The following is a 17015-nucleotide window of genomic DNA, read 5'->3' on the forward strand; positions in this document are numbered from 1 at the left end:
CGCCTAGGCATTCCATCGACATACTCCCCATAGATAAATACCTCATTGCCACTCCCTTGACGGACCGTTCCCTTCCTTCCACGCCGACATTCGATTCCAGATCGCTGCACATCCTTGCACAAATCTGCACATTGGAAAACGGGACAGCGAAGCCGAAGCCACAGCCTGCTCCTCCCGTCCAACATCTCCCCATCAAGGAATAGTCCTCAATCATCCTTCTGCGCCGTCATCATCATGAGCACTTCCCACAGCTCTGCTTCTACCAACGAGACCCCCGCCAGGCCCAAAAACGTCGATACTCAGGGCGCACTCAGAGACGGCGCTCAGGCTCAGACGGATACTCCGCAAGCCCTGGTCGAGGTGAGAACAACAACCCGGATCTCCGGCGAAAGCTTTTTCCCCGGCAGCCGCTGATTGTGACTGACTCCCAGTACGGCGAATACCTCGGCCGATGCATTGCCATGGCTGACCTCGAGCCCGCCACGTCGCAGACGGGGAAGAAGCGGAAGCGGACTCCTGCTTGAGACGATCCCTCCAGCCTGGAATGGAAGGAAGTCGTTCGATATCTGCTAAAGAGTTTGGCTAAGCGGGAAGCTTTCTCACTGTGCAGCGGGCAGGAGCGGCTATCGCTAGTGGCAAGACCGCCCAAGTGTGGTTGGGAGGAACCTGGCAAGGCAGGCGTTTGCTGGAATCTCGCTTCCAGAGAGGGTATTTCCCTCTTTTGTATTCATGTTGTGCGAAGCTGCACGCGTGTAGTTAAAAGTTGTCGGTGATCGACTTGGTCTTGGAACGAGTGTATTTTATCAGAAATAATCTGCTGCGTCAACGTCTCGGTAGCGCCTCCGGACTCTGCCCGTCAGCCCGGTGTTGTTCACAGTACCTGTGGTGATACCATTTGTATAGCCGTTCCCGTCATACCACCCTTCTGCGAACGGCTTCTCCGTCCTTGTTGTCAAGTTGTGAAAGACATCAACATGCATTGCCCTATCATATTCACCGCTCGCCTGCCATCCATATGCAACGGGTGGGTTCCCCAGGACCGAAACGATCTCATCACCGCGCAGCAGACACCCGCGGTCGCCCAACTCTCTCAGAAGCGTGTGATAAGCCTTGGCGATGGCGAGATGGCTGTCGTCCTTGATGATCGCCTTGTTCGCCCAGAGGATGACGGCCACCAGCGTGCAAAAGTGGATGAATGGGATGACTGCCAGGATAGCGCCCGCGTACCTCCACGTCACGTTGAGGACTTGAGCCGCAATCGGCTGCTCCTTGCTGATGACCGTCTTCCTGTACATGGCCGGAGAGTTGTCCATGAAAGAAATGGCGCCCATCGTAAACGACGAGATCAGGTCGGCAACGTCCCACGGACCAAGTGCCTCCGGAAAGCTCATCTCGGACGAGTTCGTGTAGACCGCGTATTCTTCCTTGCCATCGGCCGTCGGAGGGTTGTCACTCCATCCAATTGCCCCGGCGAGCATCCTTCCAACCACATCTTCCGTGAGATATTCGCTAGTGAGCTCATTGTGGTCGTCCTGGACTTGAGGCTGGGAACACGTCAGCCTGTATCGAAAGGGACAAAATCTGATGGTAATGGTAGCGGGAAGAATGAAGATCAGGAAACGCCCTAGCCAGAGGGGAGAACTCACCACCGTATTGTTGCAGATAAAGTATGTCCCGACTCCGCCGTCGTCGTCGTCGTCGCCGTTGTCATTGCTATCGGGATTTGGAGCAGCTTGAAAAGTGTGGATCTCAACGCACCGATCACCGCAGGTCGAGTTCAGCTTTGAGATGAATAAAAGCCCTCCCGGCCCTGGAGTTGCGGGGAGTGACTGGTTGACGTCTTTCTTGCCGTTGTTGTAGATGATGTATGAGAGATTGCCATACTGCCCTCTACTGACGGTATAGTCTTGGCAGGAAGCCAGGGACTCAATATATCGAGAAGAAATAATCACTCTATTTGGGTCATCTGCGTTCTGATCCTGGAAGTAGTAGCGCGTATACCCTTGAAAAGACGAGTAATAGCCCTGTTGCTCCTCCACATCATAGCCCTGGTCCAGTGGAGTGGTGACTTCTCCTCGAATCCCCCATTGTTGAACTGCCGCCAGGTCAGCCGAATAATCGCCAGTCGACAGTGAATTCAAATCCACTATGCTGGTGCTCCCTGTCTGTGTGAGGACGTAATCGGCGGACGTGTCCATATTGTAATTCAGACCGATGATGCCGACCAGTACGGTGACAGCCAAGTGGACGAGAAGCCACAAAACACAAAGAATCTGCGTCCTGGACGGCAAAAACTTGCGTTTCTGATTCCGCGCCTTCCAGAGAAGCTTGATGACGTTCAAGAGGCTATCGCAACCCATGACGAGATCGAAGGTCTCAAGCGGCCGATAACACGCCGCCAACATTCGCCAACGGAGAAGTTTCGCGTAGCTTCGCAGTGACGCCGCCAAGTTCACCCCGAGAAGCAGAGAGACCCCCGTTGTGAGCGCATTGAAAACCCTGCGTTGAGGCACGTTGATGGTGTCCTTCTTGGAATATGCATAGAGGATCGAGAAGTACACCACACAAAGGGCCAAGGTGTTGATCCATTCGCCAATAGTCAGTCGCAAAAGCCGATTTCGTTGTTTGTGATGTCTATACTCTCTCGACGTACTATGGTCGGGATACTTCAATTCCAAGATTTCATGAAGCGAAGGGGTAACGGAATTGTATATGCGTTCCTTCCACACGCTCAAGTTTGAGTATCTTTTGTTGTTGGGTGGTTGCTCCACGGGTCTTGTGCCTGACTCTTTTGTTCAATCAGAGGGGGAATCCGCACCGTGAGAATTAATAGACTCACGGGAAAGAGTTTGTGCAACCGAGACATTGTCAGAGTTGTCAGTATTGACCCTTGTGGGAGGCGAGGGCGGCGAAGGAGGCGGAGATATCTCGATGATAGGCACATTTGTTGTTTCTGCATCGTGAGCTGAATTCTGAACATCATTCTGAACTTCTTCATGGGCTTCTCCTCGTCCATCGTTTGCTCCGTTCTCCTCATCTCTTCTTGGGATTGGGCTGTAGCTCGCTGGCGCCTCGGCGACCATCTTCACGGCAAATCTGGTATCCGTGCTCCGCCTATACTTCGTCACTGACTGACATTTGCTGGCACGAGTTCGTGCAGGAGCGTACGAGATAGAGAGAGGATATAACCAGGAGAATCTTCAGCCTCAAGTCTGGATGCCGCTAGCCAAAAACGTCGGTTAAATGTTGCTTGATAAGACCCCTCTTCCCGCACATCTCGAACCCGGGTCTCGCACCCAGCAATGGGGCGCGATCTGATCGAAGGTCGATATTGGAAAAAGCAGGTGGCCTTAGGTTGTGTGTCTGGTTTTTGCCCAGGGGGCCGTTTCAGGACATATTTCCAGCAACCGGCGGGCCACGCTAGCGTAGTAATTTGCTAACATCCCTGCAAACTCCCATGTCAACCGCGCTAGCCTTGTGATGTAGACCCAAACATCAAGGTCAAACTGTCAAGATGGCATGGCTGGTATTATCCGGGAGACGTTTCGTGCTTCATCCAAGGAAGGAAATGGCTGGAACGACTGTCCGCCTAGCGGATATGCAAGATATGGCGTACCTAATGTGGTAAATTGGTGTCAGGATGGCACACTCACGACACGCCACGCCACGTAACGTATGCAGGCGCAAGAGATGAGCGGGTTCTCAGTACTCCGTATTCCGTACCCAGAATGATGTGCGGCATGCAATCTTCGCGCATCATTATTAAGCGCTATGTGGTGGAGAAGGGGAACGTGTTTCGCGGAGGTTCAGTACAAATTGGTAAGTAGGTCAGTTTCACAGAGCACGCCTCCTTGAGTACCAAGTTGTAGAGCCACTACCTACTGAGGCCACGAGAGCGTTTGCGGAGGGGCTCCGCGGAATTTGGCCCGTACCGAGCTGCCTCTGCGAGCTTTGAAACGCGCACTAAATCGTGAAATCGGACTCCTCGCAGCAGGAACGGAGTCAATCTCGGTGGAGGCTGGGATCTCGAATAGCCATCGTTGAATGAATAACCCGCTGGTTCGTCCCAGTCAAGGCTTTGTCAGCGGAGTTACATAATGCGCATAGAACTCGAATGCTTCCATGTTCTCGGTGTACTGTGGTACGAAACATCTGCGAGAGGAATCAACATGCGCCGCCTGCTTACGCTGGGGCGCACTGACGGACCGATTGATTTGCCTTCCATTCCAAGACTTCATCTTGCCGCGTCCAACAATATTCAAATGAGGTGACGAGCACTCCGTGTGTCGTCCAAATTTGCAGTATCCAAGTCCGGATATTCCTGCTAGCATAGATTTATGGTTCTCCAGACCAATGTCCCTTCAAACAAGTCGCTTTGCGAAACTGCAAGCCAGAAGAGAAGCGTTGATGGGTTGCATTTCAAGCAGCGGTAGGTAGCCAGTCATTGATAACCTCTGGGCGGATACAAGGCATCACCAGCGCCCTCACTCCGAGTTGCCGGGCGAGGCGCAGGGACGCCCCCCTGTGGAGGGGTGCCAGAAAGATTCCCCGAAATCTTGATAAATGACTGACCCATGGGAGTTAGCCCTCTAGATGTGGACCATGGTTTGGATTTGAAATTGGTCCGAATAAGGTCCTGGAGCGTGGCGCCGTTTATCGAGCTGCGAACAGGCAAAGCATACCATGTGGCCTCGTTCACAGTGATCATTCGCGCCAAACGCGACTGTCTGGTGGTCGGCCACTGAGATCCGAGGTGTGCCCAACGGTTACACAAAGGCGAGCCGACGCTGGTGCAATTGCGGACGGGTACGAGGTACAAGCTCGTTGACGACCGTGCCTGCGGACACGACCATGAAATATTTCGATCTTTCAACTCTTCTTGCTATCGGCAATAGAAGGACCTGCAGTGTCGGTACCTCCGACCGCAGTCTTTCCAAAATCCAATCCCAAATTTGACCACTCGTCTTTGGCCATGAGACCCTTCTCCATTCGGCACCCAAGATACTCCTTTGCCAGTAGCCTGCACTCTTCATTGTTCTTGCCGGGAGGGTTTTGCCTTCTCAAACATCGTAGATATGCGGAGATGACGTGCTTACATTCCGCATCGTGATCAAGCGGGAAGGAACCGCGCTCTGGAGGTGTTGGTTTGTAGTTGACTGCGCCGCCACCTGGCGCACCGAAGCCAGACATTTTGAGTGTGTTCAAACAGATTGACAAGAGGACCTTGTTTGGGGGAGGTAGGCGTCGTGACCTCTGGCGTGGCTTGAGTGTTGCAAAGAGTTGATTGTATTTGGAAGTTTTGTTTGAAGAAACTGTTTTGCGAGAGATCAGAAGAGCTGAAACTCCTAAAAATCCGGTATCACGCGAGGCACGGTATCAGCGTATCAGCGTATCACGTGCTTTACGCGAAAAATACGAAACTCGACCAAACAGACGAAAAGTTCTCGTGACATAGGGACATTGTTGTTCAACAGACACATAGTTGTTCTACTCGCTACAAGAGAAATGTGCCCGAAGGAGCCAGGTATGGAAATAGGCACACAAGCAGCAAATAGACCACCGCTTATCAGTATCTCAGGCTCGTTCACCCGTGTGGTCACATCCATCGACGAAAAGGCGGAACTAAAATAAAATTAGCTAAGGCATCCAGAGAGATGGAGTGTCAAAACGAGGAAAGGAAAACAACAAATTCAGTTCTCCAAGGTGATGTATGTTCGACATGGGAATTCAGTAAGAACACAGCGAAATACATGAGATCATCAGGATGGACGCATTGACAGAAGGTATATTCTTACCTGCTCTGGTCCTTGGCCCTTCGAATTGAACTCGAATACATTAGATTTACCTGCGCCATCCATCCGTTGGTCAGTTCAGCTGAAATGATAGGATACTGGTGAAACAAGGAAAGCATAAGCATCTGTTTCAGGCTATTAGCAACTCGGTCAGCGAGCGGTCGTAAACAGAGCAGTCCAGGGGAACTATACCTCATTAAATCAGAATTTTCAGTGTTAACGTTCATTTCCAAGCAGAAGCTCGGTTCAAACAGTGTGAATAGTGTTCATCATAGGATGCAAGTCGGGACGAGAGACACAGGGGGCGCGCAAATACCTAGAAATAGCGCTGTCAGCACCGCCTCACAGATCATGTGCATTTCAACAATATTTTATTCAAGCAGTCAATCAGCTGACGAGTTCTCAACAAGTGTCACAGCCCCCATCCCATCCACAAGATTGTACGTCTTGCTTTTACAGATGGATGGGACCACGCACGCAGTCTGTCCGCCCGTTCGTTCAAGTCTTCGTCATGGTAGAAGGGATGGAGTAAAGGGGAGAGACGAGCGGCGAAGAATATACCTGTCACAAATTCTCGTTAGCGTCCCGAGCCACTATGCAAAGAGAATGCGAGAATAAAACAAAGGTAGCACATAGGTCAGACAAGGCTGAAACTTGTAATAGACAGATTCCACATGGTAAATTAAGTCTGAGGAATGCCATTCGTGTCACAGGGTCATCACCAAAGGGGATAGAGGAGAAGTTCATGTAAGGTCGTACCTTTAAAGAGAAATGCTGTGCAGTCGCCAATGGCATATGGAAGTCATTCAAACACCTGCCACGGCTTTCAAGCAAGTCAGCCGGCTTTCTCCAAAGGCAGAAGGTAGTGAAAGGATGGCAGAGCAGCGGTCAGCGTAATTCTAGAGATAAATTTTGATCCTCACAGAACATTAGTTCTTGGAGTTGGATTGTACATGTTCATCATTCAGAAGGGAAACAGGAACAGGGGAGTGCTAACCTTGACAGCAAATATCGGGAGCTAATCCAGTGCTCGCCTGGCGACTACAACGTTAAATGCAAGGAATGAACAACAGATGAAATGCGAACTTTTGGAGAAAGCGAACTGCGGACAAAATACTAAATTCGCCAAGCCTACATTTCCAGCCTAGCGAGCTTGGCACATCAGAGCCTCGTTCAAAATCTCAGCCTCGCGTCTTCGACGACAAGTTTACCGTCTCTCTTTTATTCCATGCGGTTTCTGCATCAACCGGGATTAACATTATGTCGGGCCTGTTTCCCAAAGCTCCCTCGTCAGCCTCAAAGATCAATGTGGCTTCAGGCGAACTTCCGCTTTATGTTACTGCCTCGCAGGCTCCCACCAAGAAATCTCCATGGCGGACCATCCGTGGAGTGGAATACAATCAATACGTGACAGCCATTCTACCTGATGAGTTGTATCATCTCATTTGGGAAAAGGTTGAGGCCAACATTACACATATCGAGTATGCGAAGGTAATTATGAAGTTGGAGGATGTACTCAAAGGGGATTTTTTTACAGAATATATTAAGAGAGGTGAGATCAACTAAACGCTGTCTCCCGTGGCCAAACCTCGAAGATGCGTCCAAACTGTGTGCAGGAATCCTGACCCTCTTTCCGGACGCTTAGGAAACATTCTCATGCTCTCAGAGGGTGAAGCAGGGGTTGATAATGTCTACTCGTTGAAGCAAGGTATGCGAAGCCAACTGGCTTGCCGAAGCAATCACTTGACATCCAAACGGAGCGGGCCAGCGGCATGGGCTGATTGGCATACCAGGAGTCCTGAGACTGGAGCTCTCGAAAGATTCATACGAGCGAGCTGGCCTGCAGGGTAAGCCCATACCTTCTGGCGGCAGCAAGCATGTCAAGTTGAGATACCGTGGGTCTCCCTTCCTGTTGTTTCTGCATTGGCGCCCTGCGATGCCGGGACCATAAGCCTAGGCTTAGATCGAACTGACTGGCTAGCAGTCATAGAGATCAACCTTCGTCTCCCTTCAATGTTGCACGGCAAGAAAGGCTTCGACCGACTCGTTTGGGCTGCAAAGCACGTTCTTAACCAAAGTCTCAACTGGCTTTTCTTGGATCTCAATCCAAACACCATAGGTAACACCTTCTAAACTGTGACTCAAGCTCTATCCGGTGGTGCTCATGCTCCCTACAGATATCTCGACTCAAAACACAACGCCTTTGAGCACCCACCATCCCACGATTCACACGTTAAGGCCATCAACAAGAAGTCTACCAAACACTTTGACTCCTTCTACGCTACTTACCATACCCGACGGAGTTTCCCTTCTCTCTGTAGAGGCACATGAGCCTTTGTGCGATATATTAGAATACATCGATATGCTCTCGCTGGCTTCGCCTCGCCTCCAAGCCACCGACCAGACTCACCCGTTCCTCAGCCGATATGAGGTGCCTGACCTCTCCGGCGATCTTGACCCCAATGTCTCCAATAGACTGGGACAATCTGTCAAACTTCTTACATGGACCGGCCTGATACCGTCTCGCTGGATATTGGAGTTATTGTGCGCTGTGATGTTAGTTCCCCCAATCACCACCGGAAATAAGTCGCGTGGTTCAAACCCTCTCCCATTTTGACGCTCTTACTTTGTGTGTTTACTGCTAAACTCGATCTAAACAGAAGATACTCCCGAACCGAGAACTTCGGAGTACTTCCGAAGCAGCAACAGTGGCTCGCAATCAGTGTTTCCTCCCACAAAACACAAGCAGTCAATCAGGTTGATGGATATACCATCTTACTTCAGCCGGCCCGCAATACAGAACAACCTCGGAATTTTCACCCAAATCGCCTAACACCTACCACTTCTGCAAACATGGACGTTGTCACGCAGGAGGGATTACAAGGTACCCCACACCAAGAGCGAAGCGAGGATGTGAATATGACGCCAGCACCGGTGCCCGACAAAATCCAGCAGACTCCGGAATCTGCGCCATCCCGAACCGGATTTCAATGCTATCTCTGTGCGGAGTACATTGACAGTCTGACGTAGGCAGGCCGTCATGAGGTTGTCGATCCCTAAACCTTCTCAGAGACGTGACCAATTTTAGCTCTTGGATTCGGACATCAACAATCCGGTCGAAGCACGATCGCGAATGAGTGCATCCTTCGCTGGATTTGCCAAAGTGGAGCGATGAATTTGACCTCTTTCCCTGTTGCGAGTCGTTCCGCATTCTTGAATCACAGTCCGGCTCAATAAGAGAACCTGAAGGCAGGGTGGTCATCACCAAGATTGTTGAGCTCGGTCTCTGACAAGTTGTATCGATAATCCCGAGCGCCCTTGTCTCGGAGCTTGTTCTCTCTTCTGAGATACCATAAGAGCACGCACGAAGCTAGTGCTCCAGCTGAAAGAAGTCGCACACCTGTCCCGAAACCTGTTGGGTATGTCGGAGCTTCCGATTGGAGGTATATGTTGCTTCCCACGATGCCACCAATATTTCCAATGGCTAACTGCATCGCGATTCCCACGCCGCGCTTGTAATGGCCGCCTAGGTTGTTGCTCAACCATCCGACGATTCCTGGCTGTGCTACAACGATGCCGCATTCGAGGATATAGAGGGCGAAATAACGGACTCCAACTGAAACCGAGAAGTATGACAATAAGATGGCGTATGCGATGATGGCGAGGACACACCCACCAACAATGAACAAGAATCGGTGTTTGAGGTAGTCGGAGACGAAGGCACAGCTCAAGCAAACCACTGTCCCCACTGCGTAAAGGGGTATTGTCATCACCTGGGCTTTGGTCGAGGTCCAGCCCAACTCCAAGAGTATGGTTGGCAGGAAATAAGCGAAACCATAACTGGTCGTCAGGATGCAAAAATACGCGAAACTTGCAATCCAGATCTTGACATCGCCGAAGCAACGCTTTATCGCCTGTCTGTCCAGGATGTTCATCTCGATGCTTTTGACGTCCGATGCCAGTCTCTGCGCCCAGAACTGTCGTTCATCTTCGTTGAGAAACTTTGCAGTCTCTGGCCAGTCGGGTAGGAGCCAGTACGCTGGGATTGCTACCGCAATGGTGATCAACCCTTCTGTGATCAAGATCCATCTCCAACCGCCGTAGCCGGCGATTCCGTCCATATGAGCGATAGCATAAGCCAAAAGACCGCTGAATGCTCCTGTGACGAGGGAAGAGCCATAGAATATGTTCAGTCTCCACTGAAACTCGTGCCTTTTGTAAAACATTGTCATCAAGTAGATGGACCCGGGGTAAACACCTGCTTCAAGACCACCCAGGATTACTCTGCACACAACGAGACCGGCATATGATCTTGTCAAGCCCTGACACATGGTCACGACGCCGAACGTGAAGACCGAGAGGCTCAGGAACACCGAAGGTCGAATCTTCTTGATCAGGATATTCGCAGGAATCTCCAACAAGATGTACAAGATGAAGAAGACAAACAGGACAACACTGAAGTCTTGGCCATGCATATGGAGATCTTTCTCCAAGCCCTGGATCCGTGCATTTGCGATGTTGACTCTTCAGATCCTTCAGCATGAATCTCACTCGGGAAGTATAGCAAGACCGACCTGTCAAGAATAGTGCACATGAACAACAGACACAGCATGGGCAACAAGTTGAGGTCGCACTTTAAGAGTATGTGTCTTTCAGAGACCCGCACATCATTTGACTCCTGCCGGATCTCTGTCGCGACATTCTCAAACTCATCCTTCACCATCGGCTTAGTTCTCTGTTGAGCGTCCAATGTCTCCATTTCTGCTTTCGAATGGAAAGGGCACGGCATAAAGCATAGCAAACCTTTCACCTCTAAGGGCAAGCGACGACAGTGACGAGGCACATGGCTCTGGGAAGGGGCAGAGAAACTATCACAAGGGCGATCTCCCTTCATCTGTGCATTTACAGTGACGGCATCTTGGTCAATTGTACCACGGCTCCCGATGCCTAGTATCGAATTGTCGTCACTCACGGAGTTCAACCGTGGCGTTAATGCAGAGTTACCAAATCTAGCATGAAGTAAAGCGGATTACAACATGCGCTGTAAAGGCTTCCGCTAACGTCGAAGCGAGAGCCATGGCCGCTGAGTAATAAGATAAATGATTGTGTAAGAATGCAGCAGACACCAGTCTCGACCAGAGTGGGCATTTGTCTACACCCAGAACGGCTAACCTGTCACCAGAGCATGTACTTCCGATGCGAAGCGTTTGAACCATAATTCTCTACCAACTACTAGCTACTCTTTCTTTGAGCACACATGCGCCGAACAGCCAGCCACACCTCGAGGATCTGGCAAGCAAGTCTCTGGGTCAGGTGGTAGCATCTCCTACCGGAACCTGAAAGCACGGAGTGCCGCCTACCGAGGGAGAGAGGGAAGTTTTACCCAGACGGCTCTTGTATCCAAGGCCACTGTGCGGCGCCTGACTCTCAACCTGTGGGGGTTAGGACCAGGCCTACACTTTCACGAACATATCAATCGAGACCAGCGGGCTTATATGAGACGAGATCGCCTCGCGCTGCAAGGCTTAGAAAGTGGATTACGTGTGTCAGGGCCAGTTCTTCCACCTCTCCCTGGACGAGGATGTCGCATTACCGGCCATACCATCCTCGTTGTGTTTGTTCACTAATACCTGATTTCTGGGCACACCATGCCGAAGCAATATCATCCTGTGGTCTTTCTCCTGCAGCCATCATCCTCCCAATCACAGAGAGAGAAAGAGCTTCAAGTTTCCGAACGCAAAGCTCACGCTGCTAGGGTTGCACATGCCAGACGCCGCCAAGTGCGAGGAATCGGACAGGTCAGGCAGGGGCGAACCATTAGCCGGGCGGCTGATGTCTCAGTTGGCTCAAGGAGGTCTAGCCAGTCTTCAGATATCACTGGAGGTTCGTGGGTGTTGAATTTAACAAAGACTTTACTAAGGACCGCAAACTAACCCTCCTGCTTCATGTTACGGTAGGTGAATACAGTGGAGATGAAACAACACAGGACGACGGAGGGTTGGACCTCCTAAGCGTAACTCAACAAAGTCCTCTGCAACTTTCACAACACGGCTCTTCTGATCCGTTCAGCTCTCAAGCCATTCCCATCACTCCGCGAGTGAACCAGGTCTTGCAATATGCAAGCCAGTCGCTGGCCAGCCTCTTTGCGACTAGCTATACAAGACGGCTATTTTCTGGCCCCTTGAAACAATCTTTCAATCCCAAGGGCGTCGGAGCCATTCAGGATGTTAAATCGCTGCTCTGGACCTGGGAATGGTCATCAGCCGAGGAGGGGTCACTCTCATCCTATGTGTCAATGTACGCAACATCCATGACTCGGTTTCTGCCCAAGCAAATACACAAAGAGTACTCGGTGATGGCTCTGGGCCTCCGAACACGAAGTCTGGAGGTGTTGCGAAAGAGGATTAGCTACTTGGACGAGACTCGCGGACCCGACATGGCACTTATTATGAATGTCATACGGCTGTTCCGCATGGATTCGTTCGCCGGAGACGTCAATGCAGCAAGACTACATGCGAACATGATTCACAGTTTCGCCGAATCGGTCCCGGAACTGGATCAAAAGGCTCATTTCATCGGTATGACGGCGTACAATGATATCGTCTCTGCGACGAACCAGTTACGGCGGCCGTTGATGAACTATAAAAATTGGATCCAGACATTTTTGGATGAATGCCGGCAGACCATTGCTCAATATCTGCCGCCGGAACCCACGGACGACGAAGATATTCATCACTCTGTCTCATTGTACAAACTACGCACAGTCATGAAACGGCTCCGATGGTATCTGTCCATGGGAGGAGGGAAGGCAGGGCTCGCACCGCGTACGTTACGGGAAGCAGAAATGATCCGTCGCTGGATAATGGTCTCGGCGCAAAAGAACGTGGCAACTCTCTTGCACCTCTACGCGGAATTGACAGAGGATGACGGTCCCACTCTGGAGCTCCATCTCACCAACATTGCCGTGACTCTGACGTTGATCATGTCCCTCCAAAAGAGCATCTGGGAGGCGACTCTCAACGGCACTGATATCTGCGATTCTTCCCGCGTCATTCTGCCACGATTGGAGCGAATCATGACGTCGATACTCGAGACTGCGACCCTGGAGGAGCTCCATTACTACCGAGAAGCGTATTTTTGGGTCTTCTTCGTCGGAGCCCAGATGGAGCAGCAGAAGGTCAGGGCAAATCATCCCAGCCCATATCAGGCAAACCAGACGCTTCCGCACCCACTATGGTTCAGCAACATGCTTGCACAGCAAGCGCGCTTTCTGGGCCTGTGGAAATGGTCCGGCGCTCGCGAATTGGTGCAGCAATTTGTTTTCAACCAGTTCTGGGACCCGGCCCCTAGCATCTGGTACGAGACCGTCGTCCGAGACTTTGGCAACCGAACCGAGATGGCTCTGGCAGTGCACAGTGATGGTGAATTAATCCAGGCGCTCCGAGAAACTTAAAGGTACAATCTCGGCCCAGGGATAGCGCCTTGCTTGGGGCAGCTCAATCCTAACTGCACGATGTCTTACTGCATCTTGAGGCTAGAAAGGTAAACGATGATGTATACTGAGGACTCGAAAGTTGATTCAATCCACAGCTGTGAAAAGTCTAGCTATGTGTTAGTCCCTGTGAAAATCATGATTGTTAAAGCATGCAGCGTTGGATGTTCCCCTTTCAAGTTTCAGCCTTGTCGGATATCTGGGGAATGCTTGGCGGCTACATCTTGCTTTGTGGTACAACGACCATTAACAAAGAAAACCAAAATATTGCAGTCAAACATGCTCCGAATACCAAAAAGGATGTGGTCCGAGCAGTAGCTTCTTTACACATTTGACTCTTCGTAGGCACAAATGATCCCTAAGCTACCAGCCCCTTGTGGTGGAGATGTGTATATATGTATATTGAAGCCTTCAGTCCCCACATGTGTCCCTTTAGCTCCAAACAGTAGCAAGGCTCACCCCTATCCCGCATTGTTATGAAGAGCCAACTCCGTGCGACTAGATTCGAAGTAGATTCCTCTGCCCGCCTCAACACGAATCTAATCCAGAAGCCCTCACCCACCAAACCAATAGACTTTACGTAGTTAAATTCACTCATTAGGAGGTAGTGTGCCCATCCGCTGTCACCAGTCACTGCCTTACAAAAAAACAGTGAATACGACTTTGTAGGCAGCAAAAAATGTCTCTTGGCATGTCGCGCAATCCAGCAAAAGAACAAAAAACTCATCTTGTGAGAAAACCCCGCGAAGGATGTTTTTTTTTTGTTTTGTCGACTCCCGGACTCGAACTGAGCCCTTCTCCCCTCTCGTCGCGGACCCCTCCTGCTCAAACCCCTCCTCTTTCTTCCTCCTGAGCGCCCCACCCCATATTTGCCCTCCCCCGTCTCTCGCTAATCTGAGCCTCGTGTGTTGTGTAGTGGAGTGTAGTGTTGTGGGTAACAATGACTGGGTTACCTGATCAAGTTCCTGTAGTGACCAAGGTGGTACTTTGAGCCCGCATTATGGCAACCCAACTCTTGTTTTATCGTCAGATTGATTTGATGCAGGTAGGATCCGATCGATTGTTGGAAGTAGTGTGGTGGTCAAAAAATATATTCTTTGAAAACTGGGTGGGTCCTGGGTGGGTGTTGTAGTGAAGGTATGGCAGAACATGTGACGATTGGTATAGTGAATTCTGAGCTGGTCCCCGGAGTCCCTACTCCCTAGCACTTTGGTCAGCCGCCAAGATGCCCCGAGGAAACGCATGACTGCTGCAGTTCTGTGAGCTCAATTTCCAATCTCGAGCATACACCCACGCGGCCACGCCTCCTTCAAAAGCAACCGACAGAATCCTCTACCTGGTGTGCTCACATTCTCTGTCGTCAATCCAGGAAGCTGTCGTTCGGTCAACAAGTGCAAAAACGAGTCGAGTTCCTCGCTGTACATGCGACCACGAATGGTCTGACTCCCTTACCGCAAACCAAGTACGCAAGATATCGAGCTTCTCCGTCGCCAGCGACAAGATACTGTGTTTGATCGACGGCCCTACAAGGAGGCTGAGAATCACTCTAGTCAGAAATTGATAGATGATGCCACCCAACATCCCGCCGGCACATGGCAAAGTTTGAATCCATCCTGGCTTCATTAGTGGAGCCCCGTTGTCAGCAGTCGAGAGTTTCTGACACCGGGTTGCTGGGGCAGAAACGACAGATTCCATTGCCTTAAGCGTACTTCTTGTGAGTTGATCAGCTAAGGTCTTCTCCTTCCTGGCAGGCGTTTCAAGCATCATCCATGAAAACTCCAGTTCCGTCCTGGTGGAAACGCACCGCAGTTACCCAGAGCGGGCCAGACGGGAACCAAGATAACTTCATGCCTAGCATACCCCGAATGAATCCAGGACAGTATCCAGAATGGATGGTGCTCGAGACAGCAAAACTCCTGTGGGCATAGATATTGTCACACGTTCCCATAGGCTTGGAAGCATAGCGCCCGCCAGTCGTAAACAGGTTGGCTATCTGGGTCACATACCAGGACATCTTTGAACGGTCGAAAGGACATCCTTGGTGCGAGAGGAAGAGTCCAGGTTAGTGATTCTCGCATGGCATTCATTGTAGACGACCTTTTCCTTTGAAACGGATGTCCTCCAGTTGGTCACCGTAGCATACTGCTGGACCATGGACAGGGAGGCCGCTGTGTCAGATAAGGGGCGAAAGGGTTAGGTTGTGAAGATGAATGTTGTCGTGAGACGCCAAGGCGTGATGCGAGGGTGTGATGCCAAGACCACGTCAACTACGCGAAACCTCACTCTACTCCACCGCATAGACATTCCTTCTCGCTTCCGAATGATCCACCGTTCTTTTCCACGTGACCACGCTAGCGTTTAAAATGGCGTTCCTTGTCGCTCTTGCCGTCCTGGCAAAATGCTGCCTCTTCACAGCCGACTTTCTTCTCTCAAATATCATCGCCTACTACATTCTCCAGAAGGGCATCGGCATGATGGAGGAGTTCCAGTCCGAGACAGACAGCGACTATACCAGTTACTGGCGTGACTGGGTGAGTTTCATCCTCAACAAGCCTCACCACTCTCATCTCAGATAGAACTCACTTTTACCTGGGGTTGATAGGGTGTGTACCATTGACTGACTTCAATCCCAGTTCATCTCCTCACGTGGCAACGAATACTTCTGTGAGATCGACGAAGAATACATTACCGACCGCTTCAACTTGACTGGCCTTAACACGGAAGTCCACTACTACCAACACGCTCTTGACCTCATCACTGATGTATTCGACCTCGACTGTGAAGATGACATGCGCGAGACAATCGAGAAGTCCGCACGTCACCTCTACGGACTCGTCCATGCGCGCTACATTGTCACCACCCGCGGCCTGGCCAAGATGGTCGAGAAATTCAAGAAGTCTGACTTCGGCCGTTGCCCACGCGTCATGTGCGAGAGTCACCCGCTTTTGCCCTTTGGACCAAGCGACAACCCTGGCCTTAAGACCGTTAAGCTCTACTGCGCCAAGTGCGAGGACATCTACAACCCGAAATCATCTCGCCATGCCGCCATTGACGGTGCTTACTTCGGTTCTTCCTTCCACAACATCTTGTTCCAGGTCTATCCCGCCCTTGTCCCAGTCAAGTCCAGGAGACGCTACGAGCCTAAGATCTTCGGCTTCAGAGTTCATCATGCAGCGGTCTTAGCTAGATGGCAGGATGTTGTGAGGAGAGAGCAGCGAAAGCGATTGGAGGAGGCCGGCGTGGTTGCGGAAGGGCAGCAATTGTTCATCGAGGATGCCGACAGCAGCGATGGGGCAGGGGATGATCGCATCGAGGAACTGGACGGCGACGAAGTTTGCGATAATGGCGATAGGAGAATGGCTGCCCTCAGTGGCGAGACCGAGGGTGTGGGATTGTATGGCGGTGCGCCTGTTACTGGCCAGGCTGCGAACTGAAGAGTGGAATCACGATGCGCATGGAGCAAACGGCGTTATGAAGTCATGGAAGATGGATGGAGCGAATCGGTTGCACAAAGCGTGAAGGCGTATCATTGCTTGCAAAAAGATTGCTTGAGCGCATCGGCATCGGCGTCCTGGCGTCCTGGCGTCCATCCTCACATGGAGAGCACTGAACACACGGGAATTCATGGCTGAGTTATGAAAGGGCGCGAGAGGCTCGATCAATCACCAACAGCAAGGGTGTGATGCGCAAAGGGCGCGGCTGATCGATGTCACAGCACACGTATGTACGAG

General features: G+C 51.1%; 7 protein-coding genes across 7 annotated transcripts; 4 read left to right on the forward strand and 3 right to left on the reverse strand.

Annotated features, from left to right (window-relative positions):
• Nucleotides 1-234: 234 nt before the first annotated feature.
• Z519_08137 (uncharacterized protein) lies at nucleotides 235-524 on the forward strand (the record flags this gene model as incomplete). Its single annotated transcript, XM_016765865.1, has 2 exons — nucleotides 235-360; nucleotides 432-524. 2 exons carry the CDS (start codon nucleotides 235-237, stop codon nucleotides 522-524), a joined length of 219 nt encoding a protein of 72 aa, XP_016617910.1.
• A 279-nt stretch (nucleotides 525-803) lies between these two features.
• On the reverse strand, nucleotides 804-3083 carry Z519_08138 (uncharacterized protein; the record flags this gene model as incomplete). Its single annotated transcript, XM_016765866.1, has 3 exons — nucleotides 804-1544; nucleotides 1647-2782; nucleotides 2840-3083. 3 exons carry the CDS (start codon nucleotides 3081-3083, stop codon nucleotides 804-806), a joined length of 2121 nt encoding a protein of 706 aa, XP_016617911.1.
• Nucleotides 3084-4869: 1786 nt separating this feature from the next.
• Nucleotides 4870-5190, reverse strand: Z519_08139 (uncharacterized protein; the record flags this gene model as incomplete). Its single annotated transcript, XM_016765867.1, has 1 exon — nucleotides 4870-5190. One exon carries the CDS (start codon nucleotides 5188-5190, stop codon nucleotides 4870-4872), a length of 321 nt encoding a protein of 106 aa, XP_016617912.1.
• Nucleotides 5191-7052: 1862 nt separating this feature from the next.
• On the forward strand, nucleotides 7053-8822 carry Z519_08140 (uncharacterized protein; the record flags this gene model as incomplete). Its single annotated transcript, XM_016765868.1, has 6 exons — nucleotides 7053-7344; nucleotides 7438-7500; nucleotides 7586-7687; nucleotides 7777-7911; nucleotides 7970-8348; nucleotides 8453-8822. The coding sequence occupies 6 exons, from the start codon at nucleotides 7053-7055 to the stop codon at nucleotides 8820-8822; spliced, it is 1341 nt and encodes a 446-aa protein (XP_016617913.1).
• A 200-nt stretch (nucleotides 8823-9022) lies between these two features.
• Nucleotides 9023-10551, reverse strand: Z519_08141 (uncharacterized protein; the record flags this gene model as incomplete). Its single annotated transcript, XM_016765869.1, has 2 exons — nucleotides 9023-10316; nucleotides 10367-10551. The coding sequence occupies 2 exons, from the start codon at nucleotides 10549-10551 to the stop codon at nucleotides 9023-9025; spliced, it is 1479 nt and encodes a 492-aa protein (XP_016617914.1).
• Nucleotides 10552-11440: 889 nt separating this feature from the next.
• Nucleotides 11441-13245, forward strand: Z519_08142 (uncharacterized protein; the record flags this gene model as incomplete). Its single annotated transcript, XM_016765870.1, has 2 exons — nucleotides 11441-11675; nucleotides 11750-13245. 2 exons carry the CDS (start codon nucleotides 11441-11443, stop codon nucleotides 13243-13245), a joined length of 1731 nt encoding a protein of 576 aa, XP_016617915.1.
• Nucleotides 13246-15647: 2402 nt separating this feature from the next.
• On the forward strand, nucleotides 15648-16718 carry Z519_08143 (uncharacterized protein; the record flags this gene model as incomplete). The annotated part of the gene is made up of 2 exons (XM_016765871.1): nucleotides 15648-15815; nucleotides 15918-16718. 2 exons carry the CDS (start codon nucleotides 15648-15650, stop codon nucleotides 16716-16718), a joined length of 969 nt encoding a protein of 322 aa, XP_016617916.1.
• Between the last annotated feature and the right edge of the window lie 297 nt (nucleotides 16719-17015).

The sequence above is a fragment of the Cladophialophora bantiana genome, assembly GCF_000835475.1.
Source record: "Cladophialophora bantiana CBS 173.52 unplaced genomic scaffold supercont1.12, whole genome shotgun sequence".
In the NCBI taxonomy this organism is placed as follows: domain Eukaryota; kingdom Fungi; phylum Ascomycota; class Eurotiomycetes; order Chaetothyriales; family Herpotrichiellaceae; genus Cladophialophora; species Cladophialophora bantiana.